This window comes from Mobula birostris, chromosome 26 (assembly GCF_030028105.1).
Source record: "Mobula birostris isolate sMobBir1 chromosome 26, sMobBir1.hap1, whole genome shotgun sequence".
NCBI lineage: Eukaryota > Metazoa > Chordata > Chondrichthyes > Myliobatiformes > Myliobatidae > Mobula > Mobula birostris.
In genome coordinates, this window is record NC_092395.1 from 37,670,153 (window position 1) to 37,692,137 (window position 21,985).

The following is a 21,985-nucleotide window of genomic DNA, read 5'->3' on the forward strand; positions in this document are numbered from 1 at the left end:
TAACAGGCAGCCACAAAGCAATAAACCCAAAAGAATCCAGTTTTTTTTAAAGTAAAGACCAGCACCCTATGTGCTGAGAAAGGGACAAAAAATACACAAATCGTGCAAGCAATAGCACCTCCGATCGCAATGCCCTGTCTCTCCAGTGTATCGATAAAATTGTCCAAACAGCACATTGTTCCTGGCACTAGGACCTGGGCACCACTGCAGCAAAAGGCTTAGAGCCTGGAACATGTCGCCCAGCGACTCTCTTGGCCCAGATTTTGCTGCCCAACCTGTAGCTGCTCTCAATTTCTCGAAATTGGCTTGGCGCCCAGAGCGATCCAGCGTCGTACTTGGGCCAGTTGTATGGGCATTGGAGCTCCTCTACCTTGATGTCTCCTCTCCAAAAGGCTTACTCCATCTGCGTCGATTCTGCAATGTACTAGCACGGTTCAGTCCTTGGATTTGTTTTGCCTTCACTCACCTCTTTATTGTTTGTGGTTGTAATTTACTACAATTTACATCAGAAAAGGTGTTATTAGTAATGTAAACAACAGGAATTCTGCAGATGCTGGAAATTCAAGCAACACACATAAAAGTTGCTGGTAAACACAGCAGGCCAGGCAGCATCTCTAGGAAGAGGTGCAGTCGACGTTTCAGGCCGAGACCCTTCGCCAGTCCTGACGAAGGGCCTCGGCCTGAAACGTTGACTGCACCTCTTCCTAGAGATGCTGCCTGGCCTGCTGCGTTCACCAGCAACTTTTATGTGTGTTGCTTATTAGTAATGTTTTTAGTTGTATTTTTTTTTGTCATTTGAACTACCAGTGAGCTGTGGCATGTGTTCGGTAGCGCCACCTTAAACCGGAAGGTTGCTTACCAAAAACACAGCATCTGACTTGAAAATGTATTTCTGTCCCTAAATTCCAGAACTTCATGCTATACAGCATCTTAAGTACCAAGATGTCTGCAGTCATTGACAGGCAGTTAGATTCTAAAAGCTGATCTTGTCAGTGATTCTGCCATATCAAAAAAACTCAAAACTGGTGAACAAGGTGAAGGAAATTAATATATTGTACACATTCTTGATCAGTAAATTAAAATTTGCCAGGTGTGGCATCTTTTACTTGATTTGATATAAAGCTTTCAGTGGAATGGTAGAGTTGTGGTGCATGTTGTGAGATCTGGTAAGTGCTGATGTTGCTGATACATTTTGCAATTTTTTTCTTCCTAGCTTGTCAGTGAAAAAGTGGGTGGTGCTGAAGGAACTAAACTTGATGAAGACTTCAAGGAAATGGAACGGGTAAGAAAATTTTCTTGCATTGCTACAGTGTGCAGATAAAACCATTGCTGCTAAGAATACGGCAGCAGGACCATGACAAAACTTGTTTCTCTCCTTTTATTTCCACTTATTGTCTAGTCCTGCACTCATCATTTAGCTCCCTTTCTGCTTTCATAGTTATAGAAGAACACTGAACAGAAACAGGCCCTTAAGCCTAACTTGTCAATGCCAACCAAGGAGCCCATCTGAGCTAGTCCCATTTGTCTGCATTTGGCCCATAACTCTCTGAACTAGGGGTTCCCAACCTAGGGTCCACAGACCCCTTGCTTAATGGTATTGGTCCATGGCATAAAAAAAAAGGTGGTTAACCTCTGCTCTAAAGCTTTCCTGTCCATGTGCTTGCTGAAATATCGTTTAAACGTGTTATTGTGCCAGCTTTAACCATCTCCTCTTCTACTGTCTTTCTTCATTCCCTATGATCATTTTTGATGGACTGTCCAACCTAATCAACATTTTGCATATTTTTAAATTTCTTCTTTCTCTCACAAAAGAAAACAGATGTTTCAAGACGTTTTTGTTTTTCTACAACTGACAAAATTATCACAATGTAGGAGGTCATTCACCCTATTAAATTCATCTTGTCCAGTTCCTCTCTCTCCCCCAAAGTCATGCATATTCTGTCTAATCAAACATTGAAGCATCTTTCTTTTTGAATACTTCTAGGTTAATCCTCTATTACTACTATCCCAAGCAATGCTCTGATTACTGATTCTTAAAAAGAGCAACCTTCACATTGTTTTGATTCTTGAGTCAATCATCTTCATTCCATGTTTGAAGTTATCAATCTCTCCACCGAAACAAGCTCTCATTTTCTCTCTAATATCCTTCATGATTTGAAATACTGCCAATAGATTCTGTTACAGCTATTTATGATTGAAGGAGAACAACCCCAGCTTTCATCTTCCCTGGAATCATATTAGTAAATCCTTTCTGCATCTTTCTAAAATTTTGGCAACTCAAATGGGACACTATACTCCAAGTATGGCCAAATTGAAACCAAGGTTTTATGAAAGTTCATTGTAGTTTGTTGCTCTTGTATTTTGTGCTTGTTTTAAAGTTCAAAATTCTGTTGGCTTTTTAACACTTCCTCATCCTTCTCTTGTCATGAAACAATACGTGTCTATCAGCAGATTTGTCTGTTCCCTTTCTGAATTGTGACCTCAAATTTATTTGTGTATTTTCAGCCTTCCTATCAGGATTTACTTCACCTAACTCAACATAAATTTCGTCTGGATATCACCTTGAAATCTGCTATTATTCTCCTCGTAGCTCAAGAGATCTTCAAGTTTGAAAGTTCAAAGTAAATTATTATCAAAATATGTATATGTTACCATATACTAGCTTGATTCATTTTCTTGCAGCCATTTACCAGAAAAAAGAAATACAATAGAATCACCAAACATGCATATATATGTACACAGAAGACTGACAAACAACCAATGTGCAAAAGAAGACAGACTGTGTATATAATAAAGAAATACTGAGCAAATAAATTGTAGGAGTCCTGTAAGTGAGTCTGTAGGTTATAGAATCAGTTCAGAGTTATAGTCAGTGAAGTTACCCACACTAGTCCAAAAGTTTTGACATTTGGAAATTGTGCCCTGTGCAGCAAGTCAAGGTCGAGTCGAGGCATTGTAATAACATGGGGTTAACTGCCAAGTAATTGGCTGTTTTATTTTTGCAACTTCCCTGTGGGAACACCTGACTCCCATTTGATAGCTTGCCACAGTTCCATTTTTATTCTGCAAGGGAATCGAAAAGCACAGCCCAATCTTGTTCCTCAATGAAGATTTCCGTTACCCTCCAGAGATCTGCCCTTGAAAAAATAATATTTCTAAATGACATTCTGTAGTAGTTAGTTGTTCAATTTACAACAATGCAACATGGTCTTCTGTTGCATTGGTTATTTTTGTTCATCTTGTTTTAGTACCTGCCAATTCTGGTTTACCGTTCTGATGGTCTTCAGAGTATAGTGCAGGGCAAAGTAGGAAATTGTGTCACATTTCCTCCTTTGTTGCGACTTGATCTTTTCCAATTGGTCTCAAATTACTGTGCTTTGGTTGATGTGCGGCATGTTGCTGCAAATCTGGATACTTCAGTCACATTGAAGGATAGATCATTTCCAGTGATATTTAAATAAGCATTTTATAAATTGATAAGTGAGTAGCATTTAAACACTGAGGTAAATTGCATGATTCTTATTGACCACCCTACCCCATTTCTGTGGTCCAGAGCTGCTGAGGCCAGATATAGCAGCTACTTTAATTCCCTAATCCAATAAGTTTGAACAACTCAGAAGCTAAATTTGCAATACTACCAGATTGTTGTTTTTTTTCCCTGGAAGTTGGCCTTTTGAGGGAAGTGTCAGTTACTTACAGTATCAATCCCTTAAGGATTTTTAAAAGCAGTATCTTAACTATAATATCCAAAGAGTTGATGCGTGAACAATAATCTCCATTTTAAGTTACTGACTAGCAATGCAAAACTGTACTGCAACAATTGGAGTTAAGCAACATGGAATTAGGCCCTTTCGTCCAACTGGTCCATGCCAGTAATTCCTGGCTCTAATAATTTGGTTGTTAGTATTTTTTGCACTTTTAATGTTGAAACTTTATAATGTATATTCTTAAACCCTAATTTAAAATTTCACATGAACTGAAGTTTTTGATGTCCTAGTTTTTGCCACTTAATCAGGTAATAATGCAAACATTTCTTTCCAAATTCTATAATGCTTTGAAGCACGGGTAGTGGTCATTTGGATGTGTGAGTCATTGGACTAAGTAATTTATTTTCCGTGTGAGACAATAATATAATTCCAGTCCAGGAACAATTTTCAATGATAGATTGGATCCTCTTATTTCCCACTTAATCTTGATTTGCAAAATTTAATTTTGCACTAGATTATCTGATTCTTGCTTTGACAATCTGGCTTTTATTGTCTTAAATTGGATTACTTTATTAATAGTCTTTTTATCTTTGGCTCTGGTGTGAAGGCATCAGTTGCAGAATTTTCACTGAATTTTCATGATCTTCAAAATGGATTCTAAAGCTCATCTTTGAATCTCCCTATTAAATGTGTTAATTTACCAAAGGAAAGACTCTTCACTTAAAACCCACTTTTTTGGTAGTTGGTTGTGTAGATTATGCAGGTGTTGCTTGATCTGCCTATTGCTGTTTTTTTAAAATTTCAAATCTCCAGCAATTTTGGTATTATACTTTTAATTTGTTGTGAGAAGCAAAGCTTGTTCTCAGATGTGGATCTGCAGTTTTTCCAGAATTTTACATATCACTGAGGCTTTCAATTGAATAAATTTTTGGGTCTACCACTACCTTGAAGAAACTGCAGCAGGGTGAGGGTTAAGATGATCTGCAGTTAGTGTGCTGCTGTACAGAACAAGGTCCTTGGATGTATTGAGATCCCCTTTGTGCAGTATGAAATACCAGGGACATGAGCAGACCAAGACAAGAAAAAGATGGTAATGAAGATTTGAGAAGCACACACTTCTTATTGGGCAATAACCCTTTACTTAAGACTAAGGCATATTTTGCAACCTTTGATAAGATTAAATGCAAATAAAGGATTGAAAAATATGTAGCTTTTATTGGTAATGAATGCCTGTAAGAATGTATCATGATTAGTATTCTATGTAAGCAAATTAGGGATTAGAAAGTGTGTAAGATTGCAATTGATCAGTTTTGTATAAAATTGACAATTCTTAGCAGAAGTTTTAGAATAGTTCAGAGCTGGACTGTTCTCCTTGTGCATAAGTAAATAAAGTGTGATTGGGAAACAAATGCCAGTTGTCAAAGACCAGTGACAACACCCTTGTTAATTCTATTTTTCGTTGTATTGTCTTTAATTCAATCACACCACTCAAAAGCTCTTACTCAGTGCAGAACTAAATCTCAGATCCAAAGCGGTCACCATACAACAAACAAAAAAGCTACTTAGCTTCTGCAACACCACCTATGGCCTTGCTGCAGCTGAATTTTACATCTGGGTCATTCCATCTTCTGATCATTTCTGATCACATCAAACTTTATTCAAACTCAAACAGGTCAGAGCAGGGATGGGTAGCATATCTTGTGCATTAATTGGAAACTTGATTATCAAAGTTCAAAGTAAATTTATTATCAAAGCACATGTGTCACTATATACTACCCTGATATTCATTTTCTTGAAGGAATTCGTGGTAGATACAAAGAAACACATAGAAACAAAGCTAAGCGCAAACAAGACAAGCAAACAAAAAAAATGCAAAAAAGGAAATCTTTGCAAATACAAAAAAATTGCATATGATAATACTGAGAATATGTGTAGTAGAGTCCTTGGAAGTGAATCATTTCAGCACTGAACAGGAGCCTGTATCTCAGTCCTGATGACAGCAATGAGAAGAGAGCATATGGCCTGGATAGTGGGGGTCCTTGAAGATGGATGCTACTTTTTGTTGACATGCTCATTGTAAATGTGCTCAGTGGTGGGGAGGGCTTTTCCTGTGATGGACTGGGCTGTAACCCTTACTTTTTTGTAGGTTTTTCTGTTCATGGGCATTGGTGTTTTCATGCCAGGCCATGGTGCAACCATTCAGGATACTCTCCGCTGTGTATTTATTATTGAATAGCCACTGAATATGCAAATATGTTCCATAATCATGCTGGTATTTAACTTTTTTGATCTCCAGTATAGAAAGTTACAGGGTTACAGTAATTGGTTTAGTTAGAATTTCAAGGTTGTTTTGGGTTCTGTCTGAATCAAAGGAAAATTTTTGATTTCTATTTCTTTGGACAAGTAGGAACTGAGGATCATTTTTATATCAATAGAAAAGGGTTTCCTTTTATAGAGCAGTGTACATGACCACAAGACATCTCAAACTCTTTCACAGATAATCTCACAAAATGTTGGATTGCAGCAGTCAATTTATCCTTGTCATTCATTACCTTACAACGGTAGTGTGATTTATGACCAGATAAGTTATCTGGGGGGAAAAAAAAGATGAGGATGAACATGATACCGGGACAAATCTGTTGTAATATTGCACCTTTGGAACTTTTACTTCAGCTTTAAACCAAGCAGCACTTCATTTAACTCAATAGTTTGCAGTTCTGCCACTGTAACACTCCTTCAAAACTCTCTTGGAGAATGAGTCTACTTTGTTTTCAAGCCTTCGAATGCAAATTGATGCCCAATCTTCTAAATAAATTTGAGATTGTTGCCAACTAAAACACTGCAGGCTTGCTAGGTTAAGATACATGATCTGAGATTTTAGGTCAGTATGCTTTGCGGAGGGTTCTTAGCACATGTGCATTATATCAATTAAGCGTTCAAAGTAAAATTTCTTATCAGAGTATATACACATGTATGTATACACGTGTACACATATACACAGAGGCTACACATGTTAGCGCGCACAACCCTGAGATTCCTCGTCCTGTGGGCGTACTTAGCAAATCGATAGAACAGTAACTATAAATGGGATCAATGAACAACAAACTGTACAAATGCAAATATAAGTAAATAGCAATAAATAACAAGTATGAAATGAAAGAGCATGAATATCGAGATAGCATCCTTAAAGTGAGACCATCGGTTGTGGGAACACCAGAAATAGAATGAGTGTAGTTATCCCCTTTTGTGCAAGAGCCTGATGGTTGAGGAGCAATAACTATTCTTGAACCTGGTGGTGCGAGTCTTGAGGCACTAGTATCTTCTACCTGATGGCAGCAGTGAGTAAAGAGCATAGCTTAGGTAGTGAGGATCTTTGATGGATGCAGCTTTTCATATAGATCTGCACAGTGGTTTGGAGGGCTTTACCCATGATGTATTAGGCCAACTCCACTACTTTTTGTGGGATTTTCCGCTCAAAGGCATTGGTGTTCCCATACCAGGCTGTAATGCAACCAGTACACTTCCCACCACACATCTATAGAAGTTTGCTAAGGTTTTTGATGACATGCTGAATCTCCGTAGATTCCTGAGGAAGTAGAGGTGCTGTCGTGCTTTCTTTGCAATTATATTTATATGATGGTTCCAGGACAGGTCCTCTGAGGTAGTGACACCCAGAACTTTAAAGTTACTGACCCTCTCCACATCTGATCCAACGTTGATTACTGCCTCGTGGACCTTTGTTTTCCCTCACCTGAAGTCTACAATCAGTTCCTCTGTCTTACTGACATTGGGTGAGAAGTTGTTATTACACCACCCAGCCAAATTTTCAATCTCCCTCCTGTATGTTTTGGGCTGTATCAAAGGTGGTGATGAATCAGCAGTGGTGTCATCAGCAAACTTGTATGTGGTGTTGGAGCTGTACTTAGCCATACAATATAAATTACTTGCCACCTCTCATCCTACTTCGCTCCAAGTAATGTTTATTATTCTGTGATATATAAATGGTTCAATACTTATGTGGTTTAATGAAAACATAATAATAACAAGTAAAATAATAATTGGCAATCATTGTGGTTACTTGGTTTCAGAAAGTGGATATTACCAGTAAAGCTGTGGCAGATGTCCTAACAAAAACCACGGAGTACTTGCAACCAAATCCAGGTAAGCACCTTTGATATATTGGGATGTCAACTACCTGTTGTCTTAATTTAATTATCCTTTTATTTCTCCAGTGTTTCAGCTTTTACTGATGAAATTGTGATTTACTTAGAAAAAGGCAACACCGAAAATGTAACCCCCTTTTATGGGGGGGGGGGGGGGCGCGCCTCTTACTAAGTTCCTGTTGCATAATATGCAATATATTGCCACTGATTAGGGATTAAATGCTTCCTGTTTGGAAAAAATGAATGGTATTTGAAATGCTTCCTGTTTTGTGAATATCTGCAATAATCTCTGTTCTACCTAAACTGTAAATGTATCATTTTTTTTCCCTTGACTACCAATGTAGTAATTCAGAGAACAGGAACTTTCCCTTGTGTAATGTCATTCATAGGACCTTGGTCCTTGAACCTGCTTCAGTCTTGTCATCGAGTCATACAGCATGGAAACAGGCTCTTCGGTCCAACTCACCCATGCTCCGTTGGCCAGTGAGCATGATTCTTACTATTGACATCCAGTCAACATCACCTAGTCAGTGCATTTGGTCCTTTTATTCATTACTCTTTTTTTGACCTGATATTCTGTATGTCATGCTTTCAAGCAATCTTTTTGATCATAATTCTTGAATTTCTTCACAGTGAGAAGGACCACTAACTGATATTTCATTAATAACGTACTCGAATGCTGTTCAGGGGTGTAGAGTGTAAAGAATGTAGAGTAACTAGGCAGAGAAGGTTGTTAGTGCAGATTTCTTGCCAAAATTGTGTGTTTTTCTGTGTTTAAATTTCTGAGTAAAATATTGCTAGAATGTCCAAAGTTACATTATAACAATTCAAAACCCTTGCTTCTATGGGCAATAATCACAAATTACATTGAGTAATGTGCCAATGTAATCTATTCTTCAGTTCAGAAGATCACTCCAGTTTGAGAAAATGCTGCTTGCTTGTTTTTAAAGGCCATTACATTTCGTCCTCCCCTCGGTAAAAGACATGGTAGAATGCACTATGCTAATAAAATTTTATATACTCAGTACATCTGGTCATTTATATTCAATGCATAATAACTGACTTATTTCAGTTATGATCTTGTGTGTGAGAAAATGTACAAAGATGGTGGCAGCTGCAAGAGGTGAGTGGTGCCCACAGGATGAATATGCCTCAGTCTTGTGGTAAAAATGGCGAGTGTGAGGAAGGAGTTGGGAGGGGAGCTATGCATGGAAATAAGAACAAGGGGTAGAAACAGTATGTGAGGGGTCTTGAGGGATGGCACACCTTGTTTTATCATTTCTTTCATAGCCGGTGCATAATTGCAATCTGTCAATGTGTTTTTTTTTGCTCCCTTATTGTAGTAGAAGTAAGTCGTCCCTTACTCTGAGCACTGCCTGTAAAACTTCCACTTGCTTTGTGAATCCATCTTGCTATACTATTTAGTATTTTCTGAACTAGATATAAACTTTACGGTTTTTCCTTTTGAAAATATTTGTACTTAACTCTATTTTCTCAACTACTGAAATTGATTGGATTTAACTGCATTTTTATGTATTTCACTTCTGGTCAGTATCTCCTTCAGGTTCCATTTGCTATTCAGAATAATTGAAGATGCTTGTATTAATATTATTTGCAAGTTGGAATGCCACTTCCTTTAATTTATTATCCAAATCATGTTTGTGCATTGCTTTGGAGCAAAATTACAAATGGTTGTGAAAGCTTGAAGAAAATGAATAGCCGATAACCATTAGGGTTTTCAGGATATTGAAACAAATGCAGCTGCCAATACAACAAGAGTCAGTTCCTTCAGGGAAGCAGAGTGGAAAAGGCTGATGAATTAAAAAAATAAGATGTATAGTTCACTCACTTTCATGGAAAATTATTTAGGGAATTGTCACTATTTCAGTGACAATTCTAGATAAAGTTATCATCTAATACCAATGGTATTTCAGCAATAATATTTATTAATTGAAGAGAAACCTCTGGTATAAATTTTGCCCACAGAGCAAGTTCTGAACAATGTTATTGAAAAATGAAATGCTTGATTCTCTGAGCTTTGTGCAACCTCAGACATGAATAGGTTTATTTAAATGACAGCTTGCTAGTAGTAATAGAAAATGAGAAATCAATCTTTGTATGTAATACTACTACTTTAGTTGAGGCTTGCTGCTTGGAAGACCTAATATTAAATTGTTATATTTATCATTTTGCAAAATTTTGGCAAGTGGCTATGTTTTCTCTTCATTGTGGATACCAAAATAATCAAATATGTCTCAAAAAGTAAGATAATTTGTAATCACTGTGATTTGTTTGATTGCTCATTCACAAGTACTAGTGTGTACCTGTGGTCTTGAAAGGTGAGACAATGCCAGAATTCCTGTGCCCGATCCCTCTCCTGGTATTCCTACCTAGAAAGTAGGTATGTAGGTAAATAGAGTTAACTTTTATGCACTAAAGAGGAGTAGTCTGCTTGGCATTTGTTAGCCTCCATACAGTGCTCTGAAAAAGCCCCGACAACTGCTTTCACATTTTACTGTCTCATTTTCTAAATTTGAAATGTATTGAAGTCGGATTGTTTGAGCAAAGTGTTGTGCATCATGCCAAATCAAAACAAAACTTCTAAAATCTGTCAACAGTTGACTGAAAAATGAAAAACTGCAATTGAGGCTGAGAAAGTATCCATCTCCTTTGTAATTACTGTGCTAACTTTCCTCAGATGCAATATACTTCTACCTTACCAACTCACCCAATTTATTGATATAGAAAATTGGAGGATCACCTGTTTTCACAGAATCCATAGGAAGAAATACCCCTTCTCTCTGTAAGATATAACAGTATGTTAGATTTTCAACAGACCAAACCAAAATGAAGACAAGAGCATTCAGGACAATTCAGGGAAATGATAATTGAGAAGTGCAAATAAGGGGAAGAGTACCAAGACCATCTCAAGAGCACTGAACATACCTCGGAGCTCAGTGCCGTCCATCTTGGAAAAAGTGGAAAAATATATGAAGTGACAGGCACATTGCCTAGGTCAGGCCACCCTTTGCTCAGTACTTAGTTGAACCACTTCTTGCAGCTATCACAGCCTGCAGTTGTTTTTTTTAAAGTTAAGTCTCTATTAACTTTGTACAACATGATGGAGCAAGATTTACCAGGACATATTTTACTATGGGGTCTTGCTGGGAGCTAGATTTGGCAAATGTTTAGTTTACACTGGTGTTTTTTTGCCAGATAGACTACAAGACATAGGAGTGAAATTAGGCAATTTGGTGCATCGAGTCTGCTCCTCCATTTCATCACGGCTGATTTATTATCCCTTTCAACCCCATTCTTCTCCCCATCACCTGTGATGCCCTTACTAATCAAGAACTTAACCTCTGCTTTAGATATACCCGATGACTTGGCCTCCACAGCTGTCTGTGGCAATGAATGCCACAGATTCACCACTCTCTGGCTAAAGAAATTCCTCCTCATCTCTGTTCTAAAGGGACATTCCTCTATTCTGAGACTGTGCCCTCTGGTCCTGGACTCATGCACTATAGGAAGCATCTTCTCTATATCCACTTTATCTAGGCCTTCCAGTAATTGATAATTTTCAGTGAAATCCTGCTCATTCTTCTAGGATGTGAAACACCTAGCTTTCCAAACCAATAATGCAAGTAGTGATTCAAAGTTAAAGTCGTAAAATCATCTTGGTATTCCATCACTTGCAGCAAATGTCCTTGAATCTTTGTGAGTTAACCACTCCTTTATTTTTTGTTGGAGTGAGATGTTAATTCTGATTAACTCTTGTATGAGTAGTTAGTATCACCATTAAAATAAAAACTTGTATTGCTAATTTTGTGGAATCTCTAGTTCATGACCTCAAATTGTATCATGTTATTATGGGAACATATGAATTTCTCAAATATCATGATTCCTATTGTTTGAAAGTTGTGAAAAGCTGGAAATTTCCAAAACATATTTGTTAAAAATAATCACTTCATTTTTTCTCCCTCAGCATCCAGAGCCAAACTAACAATGCTGAATACAGTATCTAAAATTCGTGGGCAGGTAAAAAACCCAGGCTATCCTCAACCGGAAGGGCTTCTTGGGGAATCTATGATTAAATTTGGGAAGGATCTTGGTGAAGAATCAAATTTTGGTAAGTTAACTATTATGATTAGTGAACACTTCATCTATAGGAACTAAATTTTGAAGATGTTTGATCCATGTGGTCAGCATTAAATTTCTTTTGTTTAGCTGCCTAACTTTATGATGGTATATCAAGCATTAGTAGATTTTTAGTGCAAAGTGGGCTGAAAGAAAACCGTATTGATCACTACTTGAAGAGGGCAAGAGAAATGTTGGACTGAAAGTGAGATCCTTCAACATGTTTGCAGGGTTAATGGAGAGAGTTAGCTGAGAATGTTGTCTGTTGCCATGCTAGTTTGCTAAACACTTACCCAAAGGGCTGTGCATAATAGTTTGCTAAACATTTATCCAAAAAGGGATCAATGACAATAAAATTGGATCCTAAGGAAAAGAAAATAGTTTGTGGAAACAATTTATTCAGGAACTAGTATAGTAGAGCAGTTCATTGGAGTTTGTCTGTTTCAAAAATGTAGTTACTGTTTGTTAACAATTTGTGCTATTGGGCTGCATGTTTCCTTTCATCAAGGTAATAGAAGTTTCTTCCTTTTGACTTGCTGCTGGAGGCTGGCCTCTGAAGGGCTTGAATGAAACCTTGCAGCAAGTTGGTGGTTAGGGTTTTGGCTTGGTCTAATGGAATAACATGTTTTTACGATCACTTTTTCAAGGAAAACATGTAGGCTGCAATTGTGTTGGCTGTTGCCCATATTTATCATTAGAACTGCCAATATTCAGCCTTTGAAATAGCAATAGGTCCCGGATGCCCTTGCATATGTGGTCAAATGAAAATGTTGGAGACTTACTCGTAATCTAGATAGACTCTAATGTGCTCTGCTGCCAAACTGACAATGCAGCTGCTGAGCTCAGCTTCTAGGAATTTCCACCATTATGCTTTGGGAATTGTTTCTTAGTTTCTGTGCAGGTTTTGAGATTCTGTTGATTTGAGTGAGGAATTGTAGAACAAACGGTTGGGTAGCAAAAGGGAAGATGAATTATCTCTTATAGGAGTTGCTGGTGAATGCAGCAGGCCAGGCAACATTTTTCGGAAGAGGTACAGTTGACATTTCAGGCCAAGACCCTTCATCTGGGCTAACTGAAAGAAGAGCTAGTAAGAGATCTGAAAGTGGGAGGGGGAGGGGGAGATCCAAAATGAAAGGAGAAGACAGGAGGGGGAGGGATGGAACCAAGAGCTGGACAGTTGATTTGGCAAAAGGGATATGAGAGGATCATGGGACAGGAGGCCTAGGGAGAAAGGAAGGGGGAGGAGGGAAGCCCAGAGTATGGGCAAGGGGTATAGTGAGGGACAGAAGAAAAAGGAGAGAGAGAAAAATAGAATGTGTGTGAATAAATAAATAATGGATGGGGTACGAGGGGGTGGTGGGGCATTAGTGGAAGTTTGAGAAGTCAGTGTTCATGCCATCAGGTTGGAGGCTACCCAGATGGAATATAAGGTGTTGTTCCTCCAACCTGAGTGTGGCTTCATCTTGACAGTAGAGGAGGCTGTGGATAGACACATCAGAATGGGAATGGGATGTGGAATTAAAATGTGTGGCCACTGGGAGATCCTGCTTTCTGTGGCGGACAGAGCGTAGGTGTTCAGCAAAACGATCTCCCAGTCTGTGTTGGGTCTCATCAATATATAGAAGGCCGCATCGGGAGCACCGGACGCAGTATATCAACCCAGCCGACTCACAGGTGAAGTGTTGCCTCACCTGGAAGGACTGTCTGGGGCCCTGAATGGTAGTGAGGGAGGACGTGTAAGGGCATGTGTAGCACTTGTTCTGCTTACAAAGATAAGTGCCAGGAGGGAGATCGGTGGGAAGGGATGGGGGGCGAAACGAATGGACAAGGGAGTCGCGTAGGGAGCGATCCCTGCGGAAAGCAGAGAGAGGGTGGGAGGGAAAGATGTGCTTAGTGGTGGGACTCCGTTGGAAGTGGCAGAAGTTACAGAGAATTATATGTTGGACGCGGAGGCTGGTAGGGTGGCAGGTGAGGACAAGGGGAACCCTATTCCTAGTGGGGTGACGGGAGGATGGAGTGAGAGCAGATGTGCGTGAAATGGGGGAGATGCGTTTGAGAGCAGGATTGGTGGTGCAGGAAGGGAAGACTCTTTCTTTAAAAAAGGAGGACATCTCCTTCGTCCTGGAATGAAAAGCCACATCCTGAGAGCAGATGCGGCGGAGACGGAGGAATTGCGAGAAGGGGATGGGATTTTTGCAAGAGACATTGTGAGAAGAGGAATAGTCCAGACAGCTGTGAGAGTCAGTAGGCTTATAGTAGACATCAGTAGATAAGCTATCTCCAGAGATAGAGACAGAAAGATCTAGAAAGGCGAGGGAGGTGTCGGAAATGGACCAGGTAAACTTGAGGGCAGGGTGAAAGTTGGAGGCAAAGTTAATGAAGTCAACGAGCTCAGCATGCGTGCAGGAAGCAGCGCCAATGCAGTCATCGATGTAACGAAGGAAAATTGGGGGACATATACCAGAATGCCTCCTGTCCCATGATCCTCTCATATCCCTTTTGCCAATCAACTGTCCAGCTCTTGGCTCCATCCCTCCCCCTCCTGTCTTCTCCTATCATTTTGGATCTCCCCCTCCCCCTCCCCCTCCCACTTTCAAATCTCTTACTAGCTCTTCCTTCAGTTAGTCCTGAGGAAGGGTCTGGGCCTGAAATGTCGACTGTACCTCTTCCTAGAGATGCTGCCTGGCCAGCTGCATTCACCAGCAACTTTGATGTATGTTGTCTAAAGCAACAATGTCGTTCAAAGTGCTAAAGGGTGGTTAATGGGAAGATGATAGTGACGTAGCAGGAGAAGTGCTTGGAGGTTGACCACATTGTCAAAGAAGAGTAGATGAAGCTTCCCTTAGAGTATGAATTAAGGTGAAGGTGACTCTATTGGTTTATTTTTGGAAACTGTTTGCCCCTGATTAAGAAACTCCTTTTACAGTGCTCATCATGGGTGAAAGCTTTTATACAAATACAGTGCCCATAAAAGCTATTCACAACTCCACCCCCCCCCCCCCACCCCTTGAAAGTTTTTAAGTTTTATTGTTTTGTAACATTTGAATCGCAGTAGATTTAATTTGGGTTTTTCGACACAGATGTACAGAGAAAGAATCTTTTGCGTCAAAGTGAAAACAGTTCTCTACAAAGTGATCTAAATTAATTACAAATGTAAACAAATTGTTTGCCTAAGTATTCACTCCCTTTAATATGACACACCAAATCATCACTGGTGCAGCTAATTGGTTTTAGAAGTCACATAGTTAGTTATATGGAGACCTGTTTATGGAGACCTGTGTGCAGTCAAGGTGTTTCAATTGCTTGTAGTAAAAATTCACCTGTATCTGGAAGGTCCTACTGCTGGTGAGGCAGCATCTTGGCAAAAACTACAGCATGAAGACAAAAGAACACTCTAAGCAACTCTGTGAAAAGATTATTGAAAAGCACAAGTCAGGAGATGGATACAAGAAAATTTACAAATCACTGAATATCCTTTGGAATACAGTTAAGTCAATCATCAAGAAATGGAAAGAATATGGCACAGCTGTAAATCTGCCTAGAGCAGGCCATCCTCAAAACCTGAGTGACCAAGCAAGAAGGGGACTAGTGAGGGAGGCCATCTAGAGACCTGAAAATGCTGCAGGGGCTGCAAGCTTCAGTGGCTGAGATCGGAGACTAAGCATGCAACAACTGTTACCCGGCTGCTTCATCAGTCGCAGCTTTTATGGAAGAGTGGCAAAGAGAAAGCCACTATTGAAAAAATCTCACATGAAATCTCAGCTAGAGTTTGCCAGAAGGCAAGTGAGAGACTCTGAAGTTGGCTCGAAGAAGGTTCAATGGTCTGATGAAAGAAAAGTAGAGCTTTTTGCCCATCAGACTAAATGCTCTGTTTAGTGTAAGCTAAACGTTGCATATCACCAATGCTGGAAATTCAAGCAACACACATCAAAGTTGCTGGTGAACTCAGGCTGGAGGAACAACACCTTATATTCTGTCTGAGTAGCCTCCAACCTGATGGCATGAACATTGACTTCTCTAATTTCTGCTAATGCCCTACCTCCCCCTCGTACCCCATCGGTTATTTATTTATATACACACATTCTTTTTTTCTCTCTCTCCTTTTTCTCCCTCTGTCCCTCTGACTATACCCCTTGCCCATCCTTTGGGTTTCCCCCCCTTTTCCTTCTCCCTGGACCTCCTGTCCCATGATCCTCTCATATCCCTTTTGCCAATCACCTGTCCAGCTCTTGGCTCCATCCCTCCCCCTCCTGTCTTCTCCTATCATTTTGGATCTCCCCCTCCCCCTCCCACTTTCAAATCTCTTACTAGCTCTTCCTTCAGTTAGTCCTGACGAAGGGTCTCAGCCCAAAATGTCGACTGTACCTCTTCCTAGAGACGCTGCCTGGCCTGCTGCGTTCACCAGCAACTTTTATGTGTGTTGCTTGAAATGCCAGCATCTGCAGATTTCCTCGTGTATGAATTATCTCTTGTCAGTTTGATTTAATGTTTGTTATGTAGTACGTTTTAAACCTTAAATATTCTAGTTTTTAAAATTTGCTTCAATATTCATTTTCTTTCAATATCTATGAAAACCAGAGATTCTGGTGTGAAGAAAACCAGTGCAATAAGGGTTCCACATCCTGGAATGTTGAGTATGAGCATGAGTGGTGAGATTGAATGTAACTGATAACAAGATCTGGCTTATTACTTCATTCTACTTTCTGCCTTTGTGCCCTTGATGGGAAAATAGAGCTAGGATTTTGTAGAGAACTGGCAATTTATTCCATGACCTCCATTAGCAGCAATTAAGGTTTTTTAAAAAAAATTCGTTTCTTACATTTATTTTAATTTTAGTTTATTGTTAGTCCTGGTATTCAGTCTTTGCATTCGAGATAATTAGCACATTGTTTTGTTCTCTATATGTTCTTTCTTTGTATTCTTGCAGTGCAGTAAAAGCAGAGTTGGTTGTCCATGATTCTGATTTTTGGATAGTCTCTTACTGAAAAGACGATCCAGTATGTGTTGAGAAATATAGATCAGTAATATCTCAAGACAGAATCTTGAGTTGTGTTGACAACCAAGCTGATAGAGATAGAAATTCTGGAGTGATAACGTTCCAGTGGAAGAGATCGTTAACCGTTTATCCTGATGGAAAAATACACTTGCACGTGTCTGACGCCTCAGTCCAAGTCATTCTTCAGGGTTGTACGTTTAAGCTGCAAGTGTCATAGGGCAAATAGTGCCTCAGTCAGAGTCAGAAGATCAGAAGAGGAAAAGAACTTTTAAGTATAATGTTTAGTTTAGTCAGGCACTGAAATAGTATTCCTTTCTATTTTAGGATCTTCAGTTCATTGTTGCTTTATTTTTGTGCTTTAAGGAGGGGCTCTTATTGATGTTGGTGAATCAATGAAGCGGATGGCTGAAGTTAAAGATTCCTTGGATATCGAAGTTAAACAGAACTTTATTGATCCATTACAAAGTCTGTGTGATAAAGATTTCAAAGAAATTCAGGTAAAATGTCATTTATAGGTAAACACATTGTATTGATGATTCTTTGACCACTTTATCATGTTTCCTCCACTTCCTTAAAACAAATGTATCATCAGTATATCTTAGAATGGCTACTTCATGAGTACAATTAAACATCATACTCATGTTCTTTCACCTAAGTTCCTGATATCTGATTCCAGTATGGGTGTGGGAAAATTAATATGGAATTTGCCCTTTATGATGAGACAGAATCAGGTTGAATATCACTGGCATGTCACGAAATTTGTTGTTTTGCAGCAGCAATACATTGTTATACATGAAACTATAAATTACATTAAGAAATATAAAAGTAAATATTGCAAAAAGAGGAGGAAAAGATTTTTAAATGGACATCTTTTGTGTCTGCTCTGTGGAGCTATTATGGGGCATTAATTCTCTTCAAAATGCTTGATAGTCCTTAATGGATTAACATCCTCAATGTTTAAAGTCATAAATAACTTTTCATATGAAAATATAAAACACCTTGATTAATAACACAAATGTCTAATGCATTTATATTAGACCAATCTATATTTTTTCCTTTGCACATTTGTCCATATTGAAGCTCTTCTCTCTAGTTAAATGAAAACCTTTATATTTTACAATTTTTACAAGATACTATTACTTTTTATTGTCTTAAAAATGCAAAAATTCACCATCTTGATGATTAGAAATGCTAATTGTCTGGCATTTAGCTTACTTATCAGTCCAAAATAGCAGGAGGTCTAGAGTGCAAAAGGGTGTGTTTCCAGAGCTGGGTTCTGGATTGTGGCCCATGTTTATGACTGGTGTGTGGGTTATTGGTGAATTACTGTCATTAAGATACGGTGAAAAGCTTTGTTTTGAATGCCATCAAGACAGATCCTTCCAGATATAAGTACACCAAAGAAACACAAAGGAAAAATACTAACAATATAGAATACAGGAAAGCGGTGAAATCATTGGACAAAGTCAACATGGACTTGTGAAAGGAAAATCATGTCTGACGAATCTTATAGAATCTTTTGAGGATGTATCTAGTAGAGTGGATAGGGGAGAACCCGTGGATGTGGTATATTTGGACTTTCAAAAGGCTTTTGACAAGGTCCTACACAGAAGATTAGTGTGCAAACTTAAAGCACACGGTATTGGAGGTATGGTATTGATGTGGATAGAGAATTGGTTGGCAGACAGGAAGCAAAGAGTAGGAATAAACAGGACCTTTTCAGAATGGCAGGCAGTGACTAGTGGGGTACCGCAAGGCTCAGTACTGGGACCCCAGTTGTTTACAATATATATAAGTGGCTTAGATGAGGGAATTAAATGCGGCATCTCCAAGTTTGCAGATGACACGAAGCTGGACGGCAGTGTTAGCTGTGAGGAGGATGCTAAGAGGATGCAGGCTGACTTGGATAGGTTAGGTGAGTGGGCAAATTCATGGCAGATGCAATTTAATGTGGATAAATGTGAGGTTATCCACTTTGGTGGCAAAAACAGGAAAACAGATTATTATCTGAATGGTGGCCGATTAGGAAAAGGGGAGGTGCAACGAGACCTGGGTGTCATTGTACCAGTCATTGACAGTGGGCATGCAGGTACAGCAGGCAGTGAAAAAAGGCGAATGGTATGCTGGCATTAATAGCAAGAGGATTCGAGTACAGGAGCAGGGAGGTTCTACTGCAGTTGTACAAGGCCTTGGTGAGACCACACCTGGAGTATTGTGTGCAGTTTTGGTCCCCTAATCTGAGGAAAGGCATTCTTGCCATAGAGGGAGTACAAAGAAGGTTCACCAGATTGATTCCTGGGATGGCAGGACTTTCATATGATGAAAGACTGGATCGACTAGGCTTATACTCACTGGAATTTAGAAGATTGAGGGGGGATCTTATTGAAACATATAAAATTCTAAAGGGATTGGACAGGCCAGATGCAGGAAGATTGTTCCCAATGTTGGGGAAGCCCAGAACGAGGGATCACAGTTTGAGGATAAAGGGGAAGCCTTTTAGGACTGAGATGAGGAAAAACTTCTTCACACAGAGAGTGGTGAATCTGTGGAATTCTCTGCCACAGGAAACAGTTGAGGCCAATTCATTGGCTATATTTAAGAGGGATTTAGATATGGCCCATGTGGCTAAAGGGATCACGGGGTATGGAGAGAAAGCAGGTACAGGGTTCTGAGTTAGATGATCAGCCATGACCATACTGAATGGTGGTGCAGGCTCGAAGGGCTGAATGGCCTACTCCTGCACCTATTTTCTATGTTTCTATGTATTGTTATACACAATACAGTGCTTACTGGTGGAGAAGTAAGGTGCAAAAGTATGAAAGTATGTTGTGAGTATAAGCTTGCCTATGTCAGACATGAAGTCTATTCTTGTATCACAGGATAGAAGCGGTCCTGGAGTGTGTATTTTCAAAATTTAATATCTTCTAGATGATGGAAAGAGGAGGAAAAGGGAGAGTAATTGGGGTGGAGGGGTTTTTGATTATGTTGGCTGCTTTCCTGTAGTAGTGGGAAGGGTAGTAAATAGAGTTACTGGGGAGTAAGGTGGTTTTCATTATAGAATGTGCTATTTTGACAGCTCTAATTTCCCGACGTCTTGACCAGAGCAATTGTCATACCAAATTGTGATGCATCCAGATAGAATGCTTTTTATGATGCATCTGTAAAAATTGGTGAGGGTTATTTGGAGAAATGCCAAAATTCCTCAGCCTTTTGAGGAATAAGGGGAGTCAGTGTACCTCCTTGGCCATAGCATCCATATGGTTGGACCAGAGAAAATTGGTGGTTTACACCTGGAAACTTGAAGTTCCGAACTATCTCCACCTCAGGTATCTATGCCACGAAATGACCAGCTTTTTTGTTTTTATGACATTGCGTGAAAAGTTGTTATGACACCATGCTTCTAAAATGCCTGTCTCTTTCCTGTATTCCATTTTGTTATTGGAGTTCTGGCTCACTACGGGAAGGGGGAGGGTTCATCTTTGAACTTGTAAATGAGAGGCTGAGGATGAAGTCTTGCAATGATAATCGTAGTGGAGTTGTTGCTGCCTAGGTTTGGGGTCCAGAACATCAGAGGTCAAGACCATTGTAAGTTGTGGCTGGAGTGCTTGTGTGTTTTTGTCTGCTACTTTTAACTCGTCATGTTCACTGTAGACTTTATTATACCTCTTGTGTGATCTGTTTCTTTAAAACTAAGTGAACAGTGTGTTTGGGTATAGTGGGGTAATACCCAATAATCAGAAAAAACTGCTATTCCAGCGCCAACAAATTCTCAAGCATGTGGATTCTCTAAATTTTACTGTAGCTTGTTTTTGCAACAATGACTAAACTGTAAATATAAAACTCTCAAAATTCTCCTCCCAAGGCTAGTGAACTCAAAACCATATTTTTAGTGGGTTCTGATGTATTTACATTTGGTGTGTATTCAAGTATGTGTTTACATTTAAGGAAAAACCTGATCAATGCAACAGGGAGCTATGTTTTTGTCTTCTGTCAGAGGTTATATTTACAATCATAGTTAATGCTTTGACAAGTTAGTTCTTGCTGGTGGTTTAAAACCTAAATGAATCTTCTGCAATTCAGAAACACAAGAACAAATTTCTACAGGGCGAGAAAGGAAAAAGTATTTCGGGTTGTTCCCCAATCACGTGACACTTTAAAAAAAAAATTATAATGTTAAATACTTTTAATTATTCAACGTAATTCAAACTGGTTCTGCGCATAGACATAGTGATACCATGATTCAGCTAATCATTGAGGAGATCAGGCTTAGGATGCGTTATTGGTAAACAGCTCAAATGTTACAGAACTCACATTTGACTGAATAAATATGAAAGAAGAAGCCATTTTCCCAGTCCAAATAAAACAAAGATGCTAGCATATATAGAAACTTGGCTGACTGGCAGGAAGCAAAGAGTGGGAATAAAAGGGGGCCTTTTCTGGTTGGTTACTGGCGACCAATGGTGTTTCACAGGGGTCTATGTTGGGACTGCTTGTTTTCATGTTTTGTATCACTGAATTGGTTGACAGAATTGATGGCTTTGTGGTCAAGTTTGCAGATGATGCAAAGATAGGTGGAGGGACAAGTGGCGTTGAGGAAGCAGGAAGTCTGCAGAAGGACTTGGACAGATTTGGAGAATGGGCAAATGGAAGACAGTGTAGGGTCATGGACTTTGTTGAAAGGAATAAAGGCGTAGACTCTCTCTAAACAGGGAGTAATTTCAGAAATCCGAGGTACAAAGGGACTTGGCGGTCCTCGTGCAGGATTTCTTAAAAGTTAACTTGTAGGTTTAGTTGATGGTAAGGAAGACATGCAATGTTAGTATTCATTTTGAGAGAACTGGAATATAAAACCAAGGATGCAATGCTGAGGCTTTATAAGACATTGGTCGGACTGCACAGAATCTTGTGAGCAGTTTTGGGGCCCTTATCTAGGAAAGGATGTGTTGGCATTGGAGATGGTCCAGTGGAGGGTTATGAGAATT

The 21,985-nt window shown here is 39.4% G+C and overlaps 1 protein-coding gene across 3 annotated transcripts in view; it reads left to right on the forward strand.

Annotated features, from left to right (window-relative positions):
* Positions 1 to 21,985, forward strand: part of LOC140188313 (endophilin-A2-like) — a 144,644-nt gene that overhangs the window by 68,973 nt on the left and 53,686 nt on the right. For 2 of the 3 annotated variants that reach the window (XM_072244430.1, XM_072244431.1), the window contains exons 2-5: positions 1,214 to 1,282; positions 7,796 to 7,868; positions 11,856 to 11,999; positions 17,367 to 17,500. In XM_072244430.1, the coding sequence (XP_072100531.1) occupies positions 1,214 to 1,282; positions 7,796 to 7,868; positions 11,856 to 11,999; positions 17,367 to 17,500 (420 nt within the window). Of the gene's footprint in view, positions 1 to 1,211; positions 1,283 to 2,505; positions 2,622 to 7,795; positions 7,869 to 11,855; positions 12,000 to 17,366; positions 17,501 to 21,985 lie in introns of those variants that run through there. The other variant, XM_072244432.1, reaches the window with a different exon arrangement.